General features: G+C 40.0%; 1 protein-coding gene across 1 annotated transcript in view; it reads right to left on the bottom strand.

The window, feature by feature from the left end:
• LOC143286845 (neurobeachin-like protein 1) overlaps positions 1 to 21,476 on the bottom strand; it is an 86,496-nt gene extending 65,020 nt beyond the window's left edge. The window contains exons 1-15 of the mRNA XM_076594682.1: positions 21,321 to 21,476; positions 17,090 to 17,181; positions 14,504 to 14,686; positions 13,939 to 14,020; positions 13,142 to 13,269; positions 12,839 to 12,912; positions 12,030 to 12,112; positions 10,200 to 10,379; positions 7,291 to 7,399; positions 5,167 to 5,273; positions 4,332 to 4,415; positions 3,164 to 3,262; positions 1,864 to 2,107; positions 575 to 678; positions 161 to 262 (exon numbers count right to left, since the gene is read on the bottom strand). Of these exons, the coding sequence (XP_076450797.1) occupies positions 161 to 262; positions 575 to 678; positions 1,864 to 2,107; positions 3,164 to 3,262; positions 4,332 to 4,415; positions 5,167 to 5,273; positions 7,291 to 7,399; positions 10,200 to 10,379; positions 12,030 to 12,112; positions 12,839 to 12,912; positions 13,142 to 13,269; positions 13,939 to 14,020; positions 14,504 to 14,686; positions 17,090 to 17,181; positions 21,321 to 21,380 (1,731 nt within the window). The 5' untranslated portion in view covers positions 21,381 to 21,476. The remainder of the gene's footprint in view (positions 1 to 160; positions 263 to 574; positions 679 to 1,863; positions 2,108 to 3,163; positions 3,263 to 4,331; positions 4,416 to 5,166; positions 5,274 to 7,290; positions 7,400 to 10,199; positions 10,380 to 12,029; positions 12,113 to 12,838; positions 12,913 to 13,141; positions 13,270 to 13,938; positions 14,021 to 14,503; positions 14,687 to 17,089; positions 17,182 to 21,320) is intronic.
• Between the last annotated feature and the right edge of the window lie 985 nt (positions 21,477 to 22,461).

Genomic DNA, 22,461 nt, shown 5'->3' with positions numbered 1-22,461 from the left:
CAAACAAAACAAAGTACAGCCTGGCATTAGTGTTGGTGGGGTTCAGCTGAACACACAAGCTAACAGGGGGACTGCAGAGAATCACACACACACACACACACACACACACACACACACTCCAAAGGAATGAAGTAAGGAACTACAGTGGGTGACAACTCACATCCATAGGACTCTGTAAGTCAAAGAAATTCAGTGCTGTCTCCTTCCCCTCTCGCCTTGCCATTGTGGCAATGGCTCGCATCAGGCGGGTTGTGTACGGCATCTGTGGGTAAAGGTGATTTTCATTTTAAAGATTATCACTCTGCAAGTGTGCCCTGCATGCATGAATACAGCACTGAGCAACACTTCCAATGCATTACTGTGGCATAATTAACAAGGCTACATACACTCCAGTCATGAATGCAACTCTATACAAACTCTATACTCTACACTAAAACTGGGAAGTAGATGCACATACACTTATTGCAAATGCAAACAAAAGCATGAGCACTTACACACATAGATGCTCTTCATCTCTCTCATATATATACAATTTCGTCCATCTCTCTCTCACACACACACACAGAGGAATTACCTGCTTTCCCTCTTCATCCACTCGGAACAAGCTGATGAGCTGTTTCAGTTCTCCTGCTGTCATGGACAGAGTACCCAGAGTCTCCAGCAGACCAATCAGATGACCTGTAACAACAATCAGTAACAAATCAAATGACTTGTTTTCATATGTTTCACACATGACCAATGAAATTAATTACAACACAAACAGATGCTTGCACACTCACATATACACAAACAGATGCATATAAAAATTAATGAACATACAATAACAAGCACACACAACTACATCCATAGGGACACACACACGCACACTTATATAACAGATACATATACACTAAACACACACACTCACAAATACTTAGAATAATACGTATGAAACCATCACTCAAACACAACACAACACAACACTACAGCACACCACTCAATCTATAAACAACGCACCAAACCACACCACACCACTCACCAACAGCCTTGTTGTTAACCTGTACACACCACACCACACCACACACAATGCACACACACACACACCAACATCCTTGTGCTCAATATGTACATAACACACCACACCACATTCACACCATACCACACCACACATACCACTCACCGACAGCCTTGTGGTCAATCTGTACACACACAACACACCCACACCACACACACTACACCATACACACCACTCACTGACAGCTTTGTGGTCAGTGTATACAAACCACACACCACATCACAGAACAACACCACGCACCAACAGCCTTGAGGTCAATCTGTTCACAAAACAACACACCACACCACATCACAAAACAACACCACACACCAACAGCCTTGAGGTCAATCTGTTCACAAAACAACACACCACACCATATCACAAAACAACACCACACACACAAACAGCCTTGAGGTCAATCTGTTCACAAAACAACACACCACACCATATCACAAAACAACACCACACACACAAACAGCCTTGAGGTCAATCTGTTCACAAAACAACACACCACACCACATAACAAAACACCACCACACACCAACAGCCTTGTGGTCAATCTGTACACAACACAACACACCACACCACACACACCACATCACAAAACAACACCACACACACCAACAGCCTTGAGGTCAATCTGTTCACAAAACAACACCACACACACCAACAGCCTTGAGGTCAATCTGTTCACAACACAACACACCACACCACACACACCACATCACAAAACACCACACACACCAACAACCTTGTGGTCAATCTGTACACACAACACAACGCACCACACACACCACATCACAAAACACCACCACACGCACTCCACCCACCGACAGCCTTGTGGTCAATCTGTTTCTGCCGGCCCAGCACGGTGATGATGTGGGGGATCATGCCGGCCGTGCAGCAGCTCATGCGACTGCGGTGTCCATGTGTGCACAGGCTGGCCAGCCGCTCGGCCAGCCACACCTGTAGCTCTCGGGACTGCACGTCTGGCAGCCACTGCAGCAGCATCATGGCCGCCTGGGTGTTGACCACCCGCAGCTTGCTGCTGCTCTCGTAGTGCTCCTCCACCACCTGGGGAACGGAAATGATTGGTTCGTTACATTCCAGTTGTGTGTTCATAACCACTTCAGGTGATCTGGCTTTTGGTCTTTCCTGCTATTTGGTTGTATCATTGATTGACATAAGCTAACATTTGGGCCTACAGCTAAGTTAGAGCTGTATGGTCAATGGTTTCTCTACTACAATGGGAATTCGTTTACAGCTGAGTCTTTTGTGAGAGACTATGACTCTTAAACAAGGAGGCAATATTGATGATATGGATACTTATATAGCACCTATCCTCGGTTGGAGACCAAGCTCTAAGCACTTTGCAAACTCAGCAACAAATACACTGTACTGCCTTTTGGTGCTGCAGCCTTGAGGGTTAGCTGGCCTCAACAGACCATCAGAGTGACGACCGTCCCAAAGTCCTTTTGGCCAAGAGAGTTGGGGATGCAACTTGGGCAAGACACTCTCCACTGTAATCAAATTCTAGTTCAGATAGTCAGAACAGCAGTTGCCTCCTGTCCTGTTCTGATCTGATGGTCTTTGTTGGACATACTGGATGTGGCTGATGGGGATGGATACCAGGAAATCTGGTGAAGGGAGTGAACCTTCCCAAACACTACACCACTGACACTACTATTTAAAAAAAAAAGCATGTAAAAATGTGTATGTTGCTTAGTATTTTTTAAATACATTGTAACTGCAGGACCTTATTTTCACCGGGGCACATATAAACATGTACATATGCACACATGCCAATACACATAGATGCACATACCACAGACATGCTCGCAGTCACTCACACACACACACACACACACACACACACACACACACACACAGTCACTCACACACACACACACACACACACACACTCACTCTACTGCCAAATCATTGTCATTTTAACAAACAACATCTTAATATCACACAGTCCAAATTATTACTCTGGAAGCATTATACTTCATGTGATTGTTATCCTTGTATGTGTTTGTGGACTGGCAGAGATTTCACATGCAAATACATCCCACTGCTATTATAATCACCATGACCAACTCCCCAACCCCACAACCACCGCTGGCTTACCAGGTCCAGAAGTGTCTGCAGCAGCTCCACTGACGGCTGACCAAGACTTTTCAGGGCTTCGACAAACCGCTGATAGCCAACTCTGCCTTCAAACAATGTCTGAAATGGACAGAGATGCAGAAAGAAACTTCTGTCATTCAAATTTGAATCTGAAATATGTTCTGCTTCCTCCCTGAAACATGTTCCCCCCAAGCAAAAGGGTTTGCACATAGATACGCAACAGTTGAATCAACCTCCCCCAGATGCACACCCAGACGAATATCCCCATTCCCCTCTCCCAACCTGCCACCACATCCCTCTTCCCCCCCTATACACACACACACACACATAGCACATAGCACAAACACAAACTGAATTTGAAACTGAATCACGCACACACACACACACACACACACACATAAACACACAAACACATACTCACACTTTTTCCTCCATACAAAATTTTTTTTTTTTTCTACAGAAGCTTTACTTGCCCTTAGTATGTTCTACCAGACGCACACCATTCTCTACCAAATTCACGACCTACAGCTGTCTTTGTGTTCCAGCAGAGGGAAGGCCCATCCAGTGGGTCCTGAAAGATCTGTGGGGTCAGTACTCACTGTGCTGGACCACACACTTTCTGTTCTGTTCCCCCCTTGCTTCCCTCCCTCCCCTCCTCTCCTTGAAAGCTAAACACGGCCCTGCCTGACTGTGCCTCGACTGTTCAAACACTGCATGCGGACATCACAGAAAAAACAAGAATGGAGCCAGTAAATATTGGCTCCAAAAATCTTTTATTTATTTATTTCATTTTGCTGCCTCATCATCTGCCTGATTTCAGTAGCATTACTCCTGTAGTCCCCTATTCATGGCCGCACTGAGGTTTATCCGTTGCAGTCCCAGAGTCAGCAGTCCACAGGGAACCATTGATGCTTAGGTTGCCAAAAGGCCTCACACCAGAGGAGACTGCACTGCTGCTGAGTCACTTTGGTGGTGTTCGGTAGTGCCTGTTCTGATTCGATGCAGTAAGGACACCACCTACTACGCCACCAACTGATGACCCTCATAGAGAGACTACCACCACATCCCCACAATGACAGTCCACCCCCAAAATCTTAACCATTCTCCTACTGATGGCATAATCCCCTCCCCTAACCCATCCCAAAGAGAGTTAAAATGTGTAACTCACCTTAGCGTTGGCTGACCCAGAGAGAATGGCCTGCATAACTCTCACCACTGCCATGGCCAGTTTCTGTGCATCCACCCCAGTCAGCTGAAACCAACAGCCATGCTTCAGCGATAACACTTCTATTTCTTAACTGTTTGTCCACTTCACTGGAATAGTATCAGAACTGACAGATTCAGAAAACACCACATATTATGACACTAAACACAGAAAATTTCTTAATTATATGTAATGTTTTTCTTTTCTTCTTTCAATCTCATATTTCATTGTAAAAAAAAAAATAAAAAAAAAAAAAAAAAAATTCTTGCTATTTGTCACTTTGTGTATCAAAGCATACATATTCATATATATATATATATAAAAAAAAGAAAATCTGTGTTTCAAAATGTTTCCTTGCTGAAACATGATCCGTTTTCCCTTGAACAAGCAGCAAGGTGGGTGTTGAAACCACAGATTTACATCCCTGAGCTTTCAATATCGAAATAAATGCAAGACCAAGCACCAGCTAACTGGTCACTATTTTCCTGGAGGTAGGGTAAATAATGCATTTTGAACTGAACAGAAATGAAAAACAAATGCTTGGGATTTTTTTCCTCTCTTTTAAATCCACTGACTGGAGTCCACCAAATGACTGATATCTGACAAGTGAGTTTTACTTGCTTTAGAGTGATGTGGAAAGAAAACATGCAGTAAGGAATGAAAAGTGGGAACAAACTGAAAGAGTCAAAGAGAACAAGAGTGGAAGAACGACAGTGGCAGACTGACGAATACAGGTGAGACCGACAGATCATCATGATAAAGATATAGACACAAAACAATGTAGAAAGCCAGTACTGACCGTGGTTTTAAGCAGGAGTGAAATGAAGCCATCGAACGTTCCCCCACTGACCATCAACACTTGCAGAGCTGACTTGTCATTGCAGGCTACCATCTCGTTGATCATGTCTGTCACGCATTGATCATGTCTGTCTGTCATGCACTGATCATGTCTGTCACGCACTGATCATATCTGTCACGCATTGATCATGTCTGTCACATATTGATCATGTCTGTCACACATCGATCATGTCTGTCACATATCGACACACACTGATCATGTCTGTCACACTGTGATCATGTCTGTCACACTGTCACACATTGATCATGTCTGTCACACATCGATCATGTCTGTCACACTGTCACACATTGATCATGTCTGTCACACATCGATCATGTCTGTCACACTGTCACACAGTGATCACGTCTGTCACACAGTGATCATGTCTGTCACACAGGGATCATGTCTGTCACACACTGATCATGTCTGTCACATATTGATCATGTTTCTCACACACTGATCATGTCTGTCACACAGGGATCATGTCTGTCACACACTGATCATGTCTGTCACATATTGATCATGTTTCTCACACACTGATCATGTCTGTCACACACTGATCATGTCTGTCACACATTGATCATGTCTCTCACGTATATGTCTTACACATATCTTTAACTTCTGTTGCTTACAGTCCTGCCTACCATACAAGGCCATATCAGTACTGAAAAACTAAAAACTGATCCTGTAGAACCTAAAAAAAAGAGGGAAAAAAGCACAACTGGAAAAGAAAATTAGGCACAAGTAAATTCATATTCATGCACATAAACCTACGTAATGCCTCTGATACTGAACATTCTGCCAATTTTTTGCCTAGGATAAAAAACAACAACAACGAACATAAATATATCAATACATAATATATATATCTTTAAAAAAATTATATTCAATAATAGGCATTCAAAACAAAAAAATTGCCAACGGGCACCTCACATATATACTAGACACAAAAAATAATATATTACAAAAAAAAAGTCTGAAAAAACAACAACCAACAACAAAGGTTTCCTTGAAAAAACGTAGATGAATGGACCAGCGAAAGGACTTTCTGACAAACCACATCACCCCACAAACATACACCAGGACTTTGAGACAAACCACATCAGACAGCGGGCTTTATAAACAGAAAATGCCATCCCACATCAGGCACCTGGATTTCACAGACAAAGCACATCCTCCCGATCACCAGAGGCCAACTGCATTGCTTTGGGTATAGTCAAACATTCCCTAATCTGACTCAAAACACTAACTGGTCTGCTGATTTACACAGGTGGCGCTGCTTTGGAGAAATGAAAGCTTGAACCATGCCGTACATTGTCACTAGGGACCAAAGGGCAGACCAAAGGACTTGCCAAAGGTCTGTAACCAATCAAGCCATCAGGACAGTGAATTCACATGCACTGTATCCAGGGCTCGGCAAAGGAAGGTGGGGCCTAATCCTCTCCTTTCACCGTTTTAACCTTCCAAAACTAAAGTCAGGTACCCATTCACATGAGGGTAGAGAAACACCAACGCAACACCATGTCGAAACAGGTCATCAAACACCTGATCAGTGATGAACACTGGGACAGAAGTCAAACGCCTAACTTATTCTGCCATGATGCCTCCAAACAGATACCATGAGATACAAATCACACGACCCCAAAGACAGATACCTAGTACATACCATGAGATACAGATCACATGACCCCACAGACAGATACCTAGTACATACCATGAGATACAGATCACATGACCCCACAGATACCTAGTACATACCATGAGATACAAATCACACGACCCCACAGATACCTAGTACATACCATGAGATACAGATCACATGACCCCACAGACAGATACCTAGTACATACCATGAGATACAAATCACATGACCCCACAGACAGATACCTAGTAAATACCATGAGATACAGATCACATGACCCCACAGATACCTAGTACATACCATGAGATACAGATCACATGACCCCACAGACAGATACCTAGTACACACCATGAGATACAAATCACATGACCCTACAGATACCTAGTACATACCATGAGATACAGATCACATGACCCCACAGACAGACAGACTGCAGCACTCACTGATCATTGCCAGCTGCATCTTGGTGTCAGTTTCCACAGACGGCTCCATGTCCAGGTTCAGCAACACCTGCATGTAGCCCTGCATCACCTCGCACACTTCTACCTGCCTCTGCAGCAAACCAACACACCAACACCTCTACATCACACACACATAACACCTCAACATCACACACAACACCTGCATCACCTCACACACCTCTACCTGCCTCTGCAACACATCAACATCATCACACACACTTAACACCTGTATCACCTCGAACACCTTGACCTGCCTCTGCAACACACCAACATCTCAATGTCACACACACATAACACCTGTATCACCTCGAACACCTCGACCTGCCTCTGCAACACACCAACATCTCAATGTCACACACACATAACACCTGTATCACCTCGACCTGCCTCTGCAACACACCAACATCTCAACGTCACACACACATAACACCTGTATCACCTTGAACACCTCGACCTGCCTCTGCAACACACCAACATCTCAATGTCATGCACACTTAACACCTGTATCACCTCGAACACCTCGACCTGCCTCTGCAACACACCAACATCTCAATGTCATGCACACTTAACACCTGTATCACCTCGAACACCTCGACCTGCCTCTGCAACACACCAACATCTCAATGTTACACACACATAACACCTGTATCACCTCGAACACCTCGACCTGCTTCTGCAACACACCAACATCTCAATGTCATGCACACTTAACACCTGTATCACCTTGAACACCTCGACCTGCCTCTGCAACACACTAACATCTCAATGTCACACACACACATAACACCTGTATCACCTCGAACACCTCGACCTGCCTCTGCAACACACCAACATCTCAATGTCATGCACACTTAACACCTGTTATCACCTCAAACACCTCGACCTGCCTCTGCAACACACCAACATCTCAATGTTACACGCACATAACACCTGTATCACCTTGAACACCTCTACCTGCCTCTCCAACACACCAATATCTCAACATCACATACACATAACACCTGCATCACCACACACACCTCTACCTGCCTCTGCAACACACCAACACCTGAAAGTCCCAACACACTGCAACAACCAACACCTCAACATCACACACATATAACACCTACATTACCTCGAACACCTCTGCCTGCCTCGGCAACACACCAACACCTCAACGTCACACACACATAACACATGTATCACCATGCACACCTCTACCTGCCTCTGCAATACACCAACACCACAACATCACACACATATAACACCTGTACCACCTCACACACCTCTACTTGCCTCTGCAACACACCAACACTTCACATCACACACGCATAACACCTACATCACCTTGCACATCTCTACCTGCCTCTGCAACACACCAACACCTGAAAGTCCCAACACACTGCAACAACCAACACCTGAACATCGCACACACATAACACCTGCATCACCTTGCACACTTCCACCTGCCTCTGCAACACACCAACACTTCACATCACACACACGTAACACCTGCATCACCTTGCACATCTCTACCTGCCTCTGCAACACTTCAACACCTGAAAGTCCCAACACAATGCAACAACCAACACCTGAACATCGCATGCACATAACACCTGCATCACCTCACACACTTCCACCTGCCTCTGCAACACACCAACACCTCAACATCACACACACATAACACCTGCATGTATCCCTGCATCACTTCACACAACCCTTCTTGCCTCTGCAGAGCACACAAACATCTTCAATCAAAGGGGATCTATCAATATACCATAATTTTTGGCTCCTGCATTTAAGGCACATCCCCTCAATTAAAAAAAAAAAAAGTCCAGGAAAATGCTGGAATAAGCGCACTTGTTTTCTTATTATGTGCTGTTGAATTACAACTGATGTGGTGAAACTGAACAGTAATTTCTGAACCAGCCTGAATAAAAGTGATGATGTCACAAACTTTCATCAACAAAAAACAAAACAAAACAAAACAAAAATGAAAAAAAATTACAATAGTCAAATGAAAATCGCTGCCACCATCAAAGTGCCTACTAGACTCTTGCAAGCTGTCATTGCAGCACCACGTGACTGCTTAATGTGCTGTATAGTATTGTTCTGCTAATGTGTTTAAGAGTGTAAAAAGGAACTGTTGCTGCTGCCGCTGTTTCAAGAGAAAACATAATTTCAATTTAGTTTAAAAAGGTTTAAGGTCCCTTTGACCAACAGGGCAGTGAACTCATATCCACTGTGTCTAGGACTCAGCACAGGAAGGCAGGGCCCAATCCTCTCCTTCCGCCATTTTAACCTTCCCCAACCAAAGTCAGGTACCCATTCACACCTGGGTGGAGAGAAGGAAATCAGAGTGAGATGCCTTCCCCAAGGAACACAACACCATGCAAAAACAGAGGCATCAAACCATGATCACTGGCAAACACTGGATGAGAAGTTTGACGCCTTACCGACTCTACCATGCCATCTCTTTGTAACCTCCAATGCAAGAGACAAAAAGGAAATTTTCTTCTTAAAATTTTGTTTAAGTAACATACTTACCGTGACCCACTAGTGCAGACTCCAGCAGGGGTCTGACATTCCTGTCCTGTGCAAGCTACTATCCGCCTATGTGGAGAAAACGAAAGTAACTACGGCCGATAACCTCCCGAAGTAGGTTACCTCCCCTCAGTATCCCTGACTAGCGCCCTCTTTTTCTGGCAGCCATCTTGACAGTTCCTGTGCTCTTCATACGGCTAAGTTTTTTTTTTGTATTTTCTGTCTGTACACCCACAACAGTGCTTTGAACCATGATCACTGGTTAACACAGAATCAGAAGTCCAACACCTAACTGATTATGGCGTGGCACCTTCTTGTAAACTTCAATGCAAGGGACAAAAAAGAACACCCAAAAAACCCCAGCCTACCTGGTCAGGACTGCACTCATGGATGACGTGGATGACACGAACAATACACTGCAGCACGAGGTCTTTGAGCGTGGCAGCCTCCTGACGCTGGGCGTTGGTGGGTCCGTGCACCGTGTGAGCTGACAGCACCTTCAGCATCACGTCCAGTGTGGCCGGCGTGATCCCCTTCAGGGCATTCGTCTGTAACGATACGTTGGGGACAGTTGTTATTGTGTAGTTCGTATGGTACTTCTAGCATGTTTGGTGCAGTTGTACAGTTGTTATTGTGTGGTTCGTATGGTACTTGTAGCATGTTTGGTGTAGTTGTACAGTTGTTATTGTGTGGTTCGTATGGTACTTGTAGCATGTTTGGTGTAGTTGTACAGTTGTTATTGTATGGTTGGTGTGGTATTTGTAGTATGTTGGTGTAGTTGTATAGTTGTTATCATGTGGCTGGTATGGTACTTGTAGTATGTTTGGTGTAGTTGTACAGTTGTTATTGTGTGGTTGGCATGGTTCTTGTAGTAAGTTTGGTGTAGTTGTACAGTTGTTATTATGTGGTTGGCATGGTTCTTTTGGTATGTTTGGTGTAGTTGTACAATTGCTATTGTGTGGTTGGCATGGTTCTTGTAGTATGTTGGTGTAGTTGTATAGTTGTTATCATGTGGCTGGTATGGTACTTGTAGTATGTTTGGTGTAGTTGTACAGTTGTTATTGTGTGGTTGGCATGGTACTTAAAGTATATTTGGTGTATTCCTTATAGTACTGTTGGTGTGGTATTTATTGTACAATAGTTTGTTTCTTATAGTATTGTATTTTTCATTGTAAACGCCCAGGGCTTTTGTATCTTTAGATAGGGCATACCAAATGTCCTTCTATTATCATTATCATCATTATTGTTCTTATGGTTCTTTTGGTGTTGTTGGTGTAGTCATAAGAAAAAAAATCTTACGTGGTTATCACAGTTTGTTTGGCGTTGTCATAGCGTCATATTGTTCTTCCAGTATGTTTTTATGGTTCTTATTGTATGTTGTTATGGTTCTTATTGCATGGTTGGTATCGTTTAAATGGTAGGGTTGCTATAATTTTTTGTATTGTTGGTATGGTTCTTATAGTATATTTGGTATGGTTCTTATAGTATGGATGGTATGGTTCTTTTGATTAGTTGATATGGTTCCTATAGTATGGTTGATATGGTTCTTATAGTATGGGTGTTCTTATAGTATGGTTGATATGGTTCTTATAGTATGGTAGATGTGGTTCTTACAGTATGGTTGGTGTGGTTCTTTAAGTATGGTTCTTAATGTATGGTCCGTACAGCTCCTACTGTATAAGAGGTATGGTATAGTTCTTACAGTATGTCTGTAATCATTCTTTGGAAAAGTTCTCATGGTATATTTGGTACAGTTTTTATGGTATATTTGGTTCAGTTCTTATGGTATGTTTTCTACAGTTCTGTCAGAATCTGAATCAGAACAACTTTATTATCTTAACAAGGGGCAAGATATTGGTATCAAAACCGAGTATGTAGAAATATTAGCAAATAGGACATGGGGCATGTGTGCATATACATGCATGTATATATATATATATATATATATATATATATATATATATATATATATATATAGTGTGTGTGTATGTGCATATGTGTGTGTGTATATGCCTGCATAGTGTGTGTGTGTGCATGTGTGCGTGTGTGTGTGTGTGTGTGTGTGTGTGTGTGTGTGTGTGTCTGTACACATGTGTGTGTACACATGTGTGTGTGAATGTGAGGAACATAACTGCAAGTTGTCACAGTTCTCATTACTGCTAGCATCATCGTTAAGCACCAAAATTAATGAGCTGTACCTGTGATCCACATATGATGGCTCCAAAGACATGAAGTAAACGGAGCTGTACATCACTGGACAGCCCTGTCTTCTGGAAACACTCTGCAAGGGCATAGAAAAACAAAAAAGATCAGGAATTTTAATGTGTTCAGGTGTTGTGTCTATTACATCTTTATTTTTCAAGAAAGGAAACTTTGTTGCCACATACATGGTTGATGATGGTATCGTTTCATGGACAAGGTCATTAACAATCTTCAATTTCATTCACATATACACTCAAGTTCAAAATGCAGATACACTTACACACACACACACACACACACACACACACACACACCAATGTACATACACACAACACACACACAGCCACACATCTAATATCAGTGGACAGACATGAAACTGAAAGCTCCAATTACTATGCACACACACACACACACACACACACACACACACACCACACAAGTATATACACAATTCGACAGATACAAATATACATGAAGACACACACACACACACAAACATACACACCGTTCAAAATCACGTAAGTAAAGAGACACTGATGACAAAGCAAATAAGCAAAAGCATATACACAAAAAGAAAGCACACACAAACCACACTCACACTTATCAAATCAGAAGTTTCAATTAAGTACAGACAGAATCCAAATTTCCCCATAATTTTGAAAAACTAACTATTCAACATTATTCATATCCACCACAGTGCAATACCTGGCAACACCAAAAACAGAGCGAGTTGATTTTTTTTCCAGCACCACAGAAAGACACAAAGCCAGTGAATTTTTTTTCTCTCTGCCACCAGAGGCCTTACCATGAAAGAATGGCACCACCTCGTTGTGTAGCAGGGCTGGTCGACATCTCTGCCGCATCTTGTCCACGTTCCAACTGCACATCACCACACACCAGTACAGCAACAGAACAACACATGTACGCAAAGTCTTCATTTTCTTCCCGTTTTCTTTCCTGGACATCTACTCATATCTGCATTTGGAAGTGTCAAGCATGCACTAATATTGTAAACCTATATTGCAAATGTTTATGATGTGTTTTTTTTCAAACAGTAACTCCAGTGTACAGTTATAAAGATGATTTACAAGAAAGCAATCCAACTGACCTGCGCAGACGTTTTCTCCAGACAAAGTATGGGTCATAGAGACATTCAAACAAGTGGAGGGTGTGTTTGACAAAGGAAAGATGGCCAGCTGTGGAGGCAGCTGCTGTGTCTCCTGGAGAAGAGGACATCTGGAATAAAACATATATAAACACATATAAATTTGCAGCTAAAAAAAAAAGGCAACATATTCAAAGTAAAATAATGAGCTTCAATTCCAGCAGAAAAGGCAAACAGTATAATATAATGTCACAAATGCATTTTACGGACACAAATGCATAATTACTAATACATACAAATGCAAACTCACTTTTCAACAAAAATGGCATGAAATGGATTACAAAATAGAAGACAAACAGTTCTTACCAAACCAAATATTTGATGAACATCAGCAAACATTGGGGTCACAATGTTTTAGTTCCAGCTTTGTGTTTCAGTGACTGGTTGTCTTATCAAAACTCATTTTAGTTATCTTATCAAAATACATTTATAACTCCGAACAACTTGCTTGACACTACAACTGAAGAACAGACGGATCTATACATCTGTAAAGGAATGCAGACTTACATATTGATTCAGTTTCAGTTTCAAGGAGGTATGACTGTGATAGCATGCTGACTGATTCATATACTGTACACCACATCTGCAAACTACAAAACATCGCAGCCAACATCCTTACTGCAACATATATGTACATACACACACACATTGACAATGTCACATGCAAACATACGCTTGTCTACACACTCATAAAACATAGCAAGCACACACACACACACACACACACACACCTGTCTCACCTGTTCAATACACGCACCACTGAGCATGACAATGTGGCTGACGAACTGGCAGGAAGCAACCAGGTGCACATTGTCATGGTTTCTGCAAATCACAGGAAATAACAGTTGGCCCAACAGCTGCCAGAGCATACACTATGCTAATAACTACAGATTCATGCAGCTGGAATCCTCGTGAAACAACATGGTTTATTACACCCGCTGACATACAGCCTCACAAGTCGAAGTCTGAAGCTTCATTATAAATCTTGAATTATCAAATACTCACAGAGCAATGAAGTCATTTAGATAAAATGCAATAAAAACATTACATGACTGTGAAAATTCTCAGATTCAATATATTCATGCATCGCCCCCACCCCCCACCTACACACACACCTACCTACCTACCTACCTACACACACACACACACACACACACACACACACACACACACACACACACTGAACCCTCTCTCTTTCTCTCTCACACACACACACACACCATTACTGTATAAAACCTGAAATTCTGACAAGAATTCACTCTGGCAACTTAACACCGACATTCAAACATCTAAAACCTCACACACCTGCACAGAACGATGAGACACTGCACGATCTTTTCAGCAAACTTTAGTGCCTGGGAAGCATCCTCCGCCTCCCCCCCACCCTTGGGACCAGTCGCCACGCCCACACACTGGGACAGCTGACTTCCCAGAGCTTCCAGAATCCTGTCCGGAAGGCGAGTGAGGTGGGGGCCTTCTGCTGAAAACCTGCACGCATTTCTTGAGTGATACAATTTGAATTTATATTGTGAATTTACAGTTCACATCAACAGGCTTACATATGCTCAAGCCCTTTTTATTCAAAGTAAAAAGGTAAACTATTGCTGTTGTTTTAGACAACTATCTTGAACTGTATTGTTGAAGAAGACTGTTTTGAATAGTATACTGCTGTGTCAGGTTGTTATCAGTTTTTACTGCTATTGTTGCTACTGTTTGTTCTTGTTGTCATGTTGCTGGATTGTTGGCCTTATTTAGTTATTATCACTAGTGTTGTTGACAGTGTTCTTGCTGTTATACTGCTTGTTGTTTATCATAGTGGTAGTGTTTGTCCTTGTATTGCTGCTGTTGTCTGTCATTACAGGATTTGCTGCGGTTTATGAGGAAGGCAGGTATACCCCTGCATTTGTGATGAATATGTGCACACTAACAATGCCCATGGTCATGGTATATTAAACAAAACATAAGGAATATGACAAGACAGATACTGGCAGACAACAATCCACTGAATTTTTCAAATTCATTTTGTTTGCTTGACACGGGCAGAATGTGCATGTCAATGTTTTGTTCTGGTTTTGTTCTTTGTTTTTGAAGTTATCTTACATTTACTTGCGGATTTTACAGTTCTGTCAGTTTATCAATGAAATAAGTTATCAGATAATGCTGAACTTGATCGAGTCTGTCAGGTGAACTGGTCATCCTGTTTCTCCATTTGTTGCTGTGTGTACATCAAATGAAGGCTGAAGATCTGTTACAAACGTTACAAGAAAAAGTGCCTGTTGTTTGTCAGTTCATTGGCTGTTTTAATTTTTTTTTTAATACCTTTTTTCTCTTTTTGTTCATTTAATAGGGTTTTTTTTAACATGATCCATTACAGATTGCTTGGGATCCCCATCCCTTACTTTTCATGTTGTGTCGACCTAATTCATATTTACTAATTTAGCAATGGTTGCTATTGATTTTGTTCTGAACAGACAGAGACAGCAATATTTCATACCTATGTATCTCTGGAAACAGAGAGTTCAGAAAGATAAGATTTCTGAGGCTTGGTCAGTTTGTTTTATGTACATAGAACATAGGTTCAGAGATCTATAGAAACTTGTCTCTCACATGCCACGGTCTTTTCTGTCTCTCATTATTAACTGAATCTTACTTCATTAAAAAAAAAATATATATTTATCATTATTATTATATATCATAATCATAATCCTTGCCTGTTGCACCTCTAGGAGTTTAGGCAGTCAACAACAGTCCGTAAATATCTTGTATTTTGAGCTTTTTGTAAGAATAACAACAATAATAACAACAATAATATTAATAAATATTATTATCATGATCATTACTGTCATTGCGATTATTATCATTGTTACTATCTTTATCATCATTATCATTATTATTATCATAATCATTGTTACTGTGGGGAAAAAAAAAGGACGTAAAAAAAGTCATTATTATGATCATAGCCTATTCAAACAGTCATGCCAGTCTCTTTTTTTCAAAGCTCCAAGCACCATTACAAACAGATAAAAGTGATAGGAACAAAGAACATATATGGGCCACAGCACTTATGACCAAACAGTGAAATGGGAAAAGCCAGCAGGGACAAGAAAATGGACGAACCAGGACACAAAACAAAGCAAAGGAAAGTATGTGGTTAAACAAACTCTCTCTCTCTCTCTCTCTCTCTCTCACACACACACACACACACACACACACACACACACACACACACACACACACACTCACTCACACACATACACATTAACATTGTTTGCACACATATATATAGGGTCAGGATACCACTGCTTGTCAAGGGATCACAAGACAGTCAGAACTGGGAAACTTGTTCCATCATTTACAAAACAGTAAACTCTGTAAGACTTGAACTGTAAATTAAACAAAGGAAACTGCATACTGAACATTCATCAGAAACTACCAAAGTATTCAAACTAACTAATTAAGCAAACCAGGGTTGTTGTTTTATCTTTCTTTTTTTTCCTACAATATATAAATATATACATATATATATATTTTTTTAAATAAGTTTTGCAAATCCAATACAGTGAGTCAATTTGCAAATATTCATAAAAAAAGGAAAAAATAAAAAGTGAAAGAAGAAAGAAAAGAAAAGAAAAGGAAGTACTATAAAGATAACATTTATGAAAGCGTGGAACTTGGCAAACCGGTTATCTCTTTAAGTACTATAAAAATAATATAAATTATCTAAGTACATAACTTGACAAACCTGTTACCTTCTCTACTGATACTGATTTTGTTATCATTGTTTTCATACTTCTTATTTGGAACACCAAATAAAAAGATTATCTGTAAATCATTGAATGTGAAGCCTTGTAGCCTGACTGCATTCTTGCACACAAAACTTCCACTACTCACCCATCATTCAGGTGGTCAAAGTCAATGTCAATGAGTTCTTTGTAGTTGTCCACAAACAGATCCACAAACTCCCGTAAAATCCTGATGTCATGCTGAAAACACAAAGAGAAAAAAAAGTTTATCAAAAAAACAAACAAAAACATTCAAACAAAACAAATTACTATTCAGTATTCTAGTATTCACCTGTGGCTCCAGAAGATATGTTTTCCAATCTACATACACCCAGGTATACATGTATTCACACACACAGAAACCCACAAATATGCGTGTGTTTTCACCCGTGCGCACGCACACACACACACACACACACACATGCATGAACACACACTCACACACACACAAATTTTGTATCTTGTTCAGAGGCAGTTTTCTTTTTCTACAATTCTGATTTATATAGACACTATATGTTATGAATATCACATACTGCATAAATATTGGAACAGATTTGACAGAATATTCAATATAAAAAAATTATAATAATAGATCATTAATATTATTCCACATGTATAACTTTTGAGTAAAAACAAGTAACACAGCAAAGCATCTAAAACTGCTTCAGAAATGCCTTTCTGCCTGTGTTACTGTCACTTAACTGTGGCTGTCTAGTGTCAATGCTGAGCATGCTTTACAACATAATAAACAAGAGGCAAGGCCTTCAAGACTCACTTGTGATACACTTAAAAAAAAAAAAAAAAAAAAAAAAAAATCCAAGCTTTTTATGTATTGAGTATAATTTCAAAATGTAATGTTTAAGATGAGAAAGATCAGTTTAAAGCAAATTAAGTCCCCTAGCATTAATTACAGAGTAATTTCCCTTTTTTACTATCTGCACCAAAACGTTTGCAAAATAAATAAAACTTCCATGCTTAGCAAAAGAAGTTCCTGTTTAAACAAAAAATGATAATAATGACTGCTCTTGGTGTTGGGTCAGAATATCAGATCAAAGTGCCAAGTTTAGACAATACAAAAAATATAAATATAACAGTAAATGCAGTTTGCATATAATTAGGCTTCATTTTTGACTTACTTGAGTAAACAAAGTGAGTCTATGTTTTAACCTGGTGTTCGGTTGTCTGTGTGTGTGTGTGTGTCCATGGTAAACTTTAACATTGACATTTTCTCTGCAACTACTTTGTCAGTTGACACCAAATTAGGCATAAAAATAGGAAAAATTCAGTTCTTTCCAGTCATCTTGTTTAAAACAATATTGCACCTCTGGGATGGGCACACACACACACACACACAAAAAAAAAAAAAAAATGAAGCCTAATTATATGCAAACTGCATTTACTGTTATATTTATATTTTTTGTATTGTCTAAACTTGGCACTTTGATCTGATATTCTGACCCAACAACAAGAGCAGTCATTATTATCATTTTTTGTTCAAACAGGAACTTCTTTTGCTAAGCATGGAAGTTTTATTTATTTTGCAAACGTTTTGGTGAAGATAGTAAAAAAGGGAAATTACTCTGTAATTAATGCTAGGGGACTTAATTTGCTTTGAACTGATCTTTCTCATCTTAAACATTACATTTTGAAATTATACTCAATACATAAAAAGATTGTGGGGTTTTTTGTGGGTTTTTTTTAAGTGTTTCACAAGTGAGTCTTGAAGGCCTTGCCTCTTGTTTATTTTTTTGTGCCCATCCCAGAGGTGCAATATTGTTTTAAACAAGATGACTGGAAAGAACTGAATTTTTCCTATTTTTATGCCTAATTTGGTGTCAACTGACAAAGTAGTTGCAGAGAAAATGTCAATGTTAAACTAAAGTTTACCACGGACACACAGACACACACACACACAGACAACCGAACACCAGGTTAAAACATAGACTCACTTTGTTTACACAAGTGAGTCAAAAATGCCAACCAAATACTGCTTGGAGATAAAACAATCATTCGGAGCTCAACATTTGTGCCAAGTCCACTTTTTGCTTCAAATTATTCTCAGTCCTCAGAAATTCCTGGCAAGCATTCCAAATTTTCTAATTGATGTAAGTAAGCGTTTGATCAATCAAAATTTTTAATGATTGACTATACTTTCCGTTTAGTAATGAGGGTATATGTTGAAACATAATTCCTCAATGCAGCTCTGAATAGCTTGATGCAATTAGTCCACTAAGAACAGAAAATGGTCACCTAAATCAGTAAATGGTAAGGTAAAACTCCTCAAACACATCAAAACCCACTTCTGATAATGAGCAAATGGGAGCTGTAGCTTTAATTAGTTTAAAAACACAGAAGAGCCTTGATCATACTCATAGTTGATCAGACTGTGTTTGAAACAGTAGGTTATCATGATAAATTTCTTAAGCAAAAGCTAGCCATAATATTAACTAATATATGCTCTTGGAATGCCAGTATAAAAATCAAGATCAACATATTCAGACATATGGCTGAGGAAACCTATAAGGTGACTCACATTAACTGTGAAATTATATCATTTATACTATTATAGTAAATTATACTATTTTGCAGTCATGTTCAGCGAGACTGAAATTCACAATCCATGAGAAAAATATTCTTTACGCTTTTTTTTTTTTAATCTTATGAAAAAACAAAACAAAAAGCACACACACACACACACACACACACACATATATATATATATATATATATATATTCACACACACACACACATATATAAATATATATATATAGTCACTACAACTTTGTAAATGAGCATACCTACCTTATCATTCTCAAATATTGTTAAAAATGGTTTTCTTGACACCAAAATAAGATAGGGTTAAAATCATAATTTCATGATTTAAAAAAAGAGTTAATAACAAAGATCCAAACTATAAGAAAATATGACAGATGTCAATTCTGGATCTTTTCAGATCACAACTTTTTTTTCACCAGTCTCTGCTCTCATGTATACAGCAATCTGTGCATTTTCTATTCAAGTAATAAAAATTGTTTTAAAAATCACCTGCCTTGATCGGTACTGGACAATACTTTACAATTAGTTCTTCCTAAACATTAACAGAGTCAGGAATTAATTTCTGATCATGGCTTAATCTTTGAAAATAGTCTCAGTCAAATGCTTTAGTAAAAAGTGCAATTGTACTAATGGTTCTGACAAAATAATGATTTATCAGCCTAAAATTGTACCACTACTAAAAAAGACATCCTTGAACTGGATTTACTTAAAGTTAATAAAACAAAATTTGCACCTTCTCTTATTCTTTGATGTATTCCATATGCGTGCATGTGAGTGTGTGCGTGTGTGTGTGTATGTGTGTGTGTATCCATGTGTGTGTGTGTGTGTGTGTGTGTGTGTGTGTGTGTGTGTGTGTGTGTGTGTGTGTGTGGATGGGTGCATCCACGTATGCATTCAAGAGCAGAACAAAATTGTCGGAACTTTCAGTTCTGAGTTTATTTCCACCTACGACTAGTAGTAATACTGATTTTAACTCTTTATTTTAATAATAATACTGTGCACAACTGACGTTAATCCACATTATACATACACAAAAAAAGGGAACTAAATAAAATAGTGACAATAATGACAATATTACCATAATAATCTTTAAGTTTATAATCATTATAATAATTATTATTATAGCTCATTTAGTCATTAGCTGTTGTCATTAACTGATCTTGTTTCCATTTACTTCCTTTAAATACTTACATTTCCTTTTATATATATAAAAAAAAAAAATCACTTCAATACAACATTCAAACAGCAATTGCTGACTGATCAAGGGCCTTTCTGATCATTCTCTAATACTTATAAATTTAATACTAATGTAGTCTTAGGTAAAATATGTCTCATCTGTCTTTTCAGTTTTCTACTTATAATCATAATGTTAAAACTTTTTTTTAACTGTGTAAAATGTTATATGTTTCAAATCACACTATGCAGGAAGTTTCCCACATTTCTTCTGGAAGCAATCTATTTTTAGACCAGCAGACAGCGATCTTCACTACCAAAATGCTCATTCAGCAGGTGTGACATCATCGTCTGCTATGATCCCCACAATGAGCCATTCAAAACAAACAGAAGGGATTGTTTTGACAGATAAAAAAAGGACCACATACCCATTGTTCACGCATGAGAGATAAATGTGTTGACATGGATTCTTAATCTGTGTCACACCGACAAGAAAAATTTCGAAATCCATTTCATTTCTCATCCGTGTCAACTCTCCGTAAGAGGCGTTGCGCCACTGTACGAGATTAATTAGCCCAACTTCTGAAACTACACAAGCGAAAAACTTTACCTTTGCACTGTAAATCATCCACAGCTGAAACAGTTTATCTCCTGCATTTGATCCCTCCATGCTGCACGTGAGATTCCACTGTGCCGCACAAATCGGATGTTGCCTACGGTTCCGTCAACATCTCAACCGGAGTTGAACTCTCCAAGGCCGACATTCATCGCGATTGCTTTCGCTGGGTTAGCGGAAGCGTATTCATTCAGCTCGATTCTGAAAATGTTTGAGACTTGGGTAAACTCGTTTTCAATCAAGAGCTCATCCTTTCTTCCTTCCGTTGAGTGAACACAATCAAATATTGATTATTATGTCACTGTGTGTGTGTGTGTGTGTGTGTGTGTGTGGAGGAGGGGGGGGGAGGCTGCAGGAAAGAGCACTGATTCTATTAAGTAGAAAAGAAAAAAAAAATTATTTCGCGGTATCTAGGCTGTACCACTCCGGCTTTCGAAGCGCTCCTCGGGGATAAACGCCGACCGGCACAGCTCCAGCTTCGTTTGTTTTTGACGATGATGGGATTAAATGCATGCTAATAACAGGGGAGAGTGTTAAAAAAAGAAAAAGAAGTAGAACCTATACGGTCAGGCCTGATAATCAGTATTGAACTAGATCTAGCATGAAAACCATATAGATTGAACTCAATGGGGTCTCGGGCCATTTTTCACCCCAGCTGCAATGATTATTGCACGATGAAGGGCCGGTTATCTGGTACCATAGCCTATAATTATATATGTCTTCCCATCTGATACTAATTAAGGACCTTGCAAACGATCCCATAGTAGATCGAGATCTCTGATTGGACTGAGCTGCTCGGGCCGCGGGTTCTATCTTCTCAGTCAGATTTCTGGGTCATGTCTCGCAGCTACTTTGGACAACCAGTGTGACATGTCTCGTAGTTTTTTTGTCCAGGTCTCTTCATGCATTCACACACACACACACACACACACACACACACACACACACACACACACACACACAGACACACACACACACACACACACACATAGTACACACACTGACCGGCACACACACACAGGATAAGGGGGATCCCCACACTATGACTGACCACCACCACGGTGACAAACACCACAACCACCACCGTACTGTGAGCACCAGCGACTATGATTCTATTAAGGGTCCCGGCAGAGAA

Source organism: Babylonia areolata, chromosome 1 (assembly GCF_041734735.1).
Source record: "Babylonia areolata isolate BAREFJ2019XMU chromosome 1, ASM4173473v1, whole genome shotgun sequence".
NCBI classification, from domain to species: Eukaryota; Metazoa; Mollusca; class Gastropoda; order Neogastropoda; family Buccinidae; genus Babylonia; species Babylonia areolata.
Note: the sequence above shows the minus strand (reverse complement) of the source record. Positions and strands in the feature narration are given on the sequence as shown.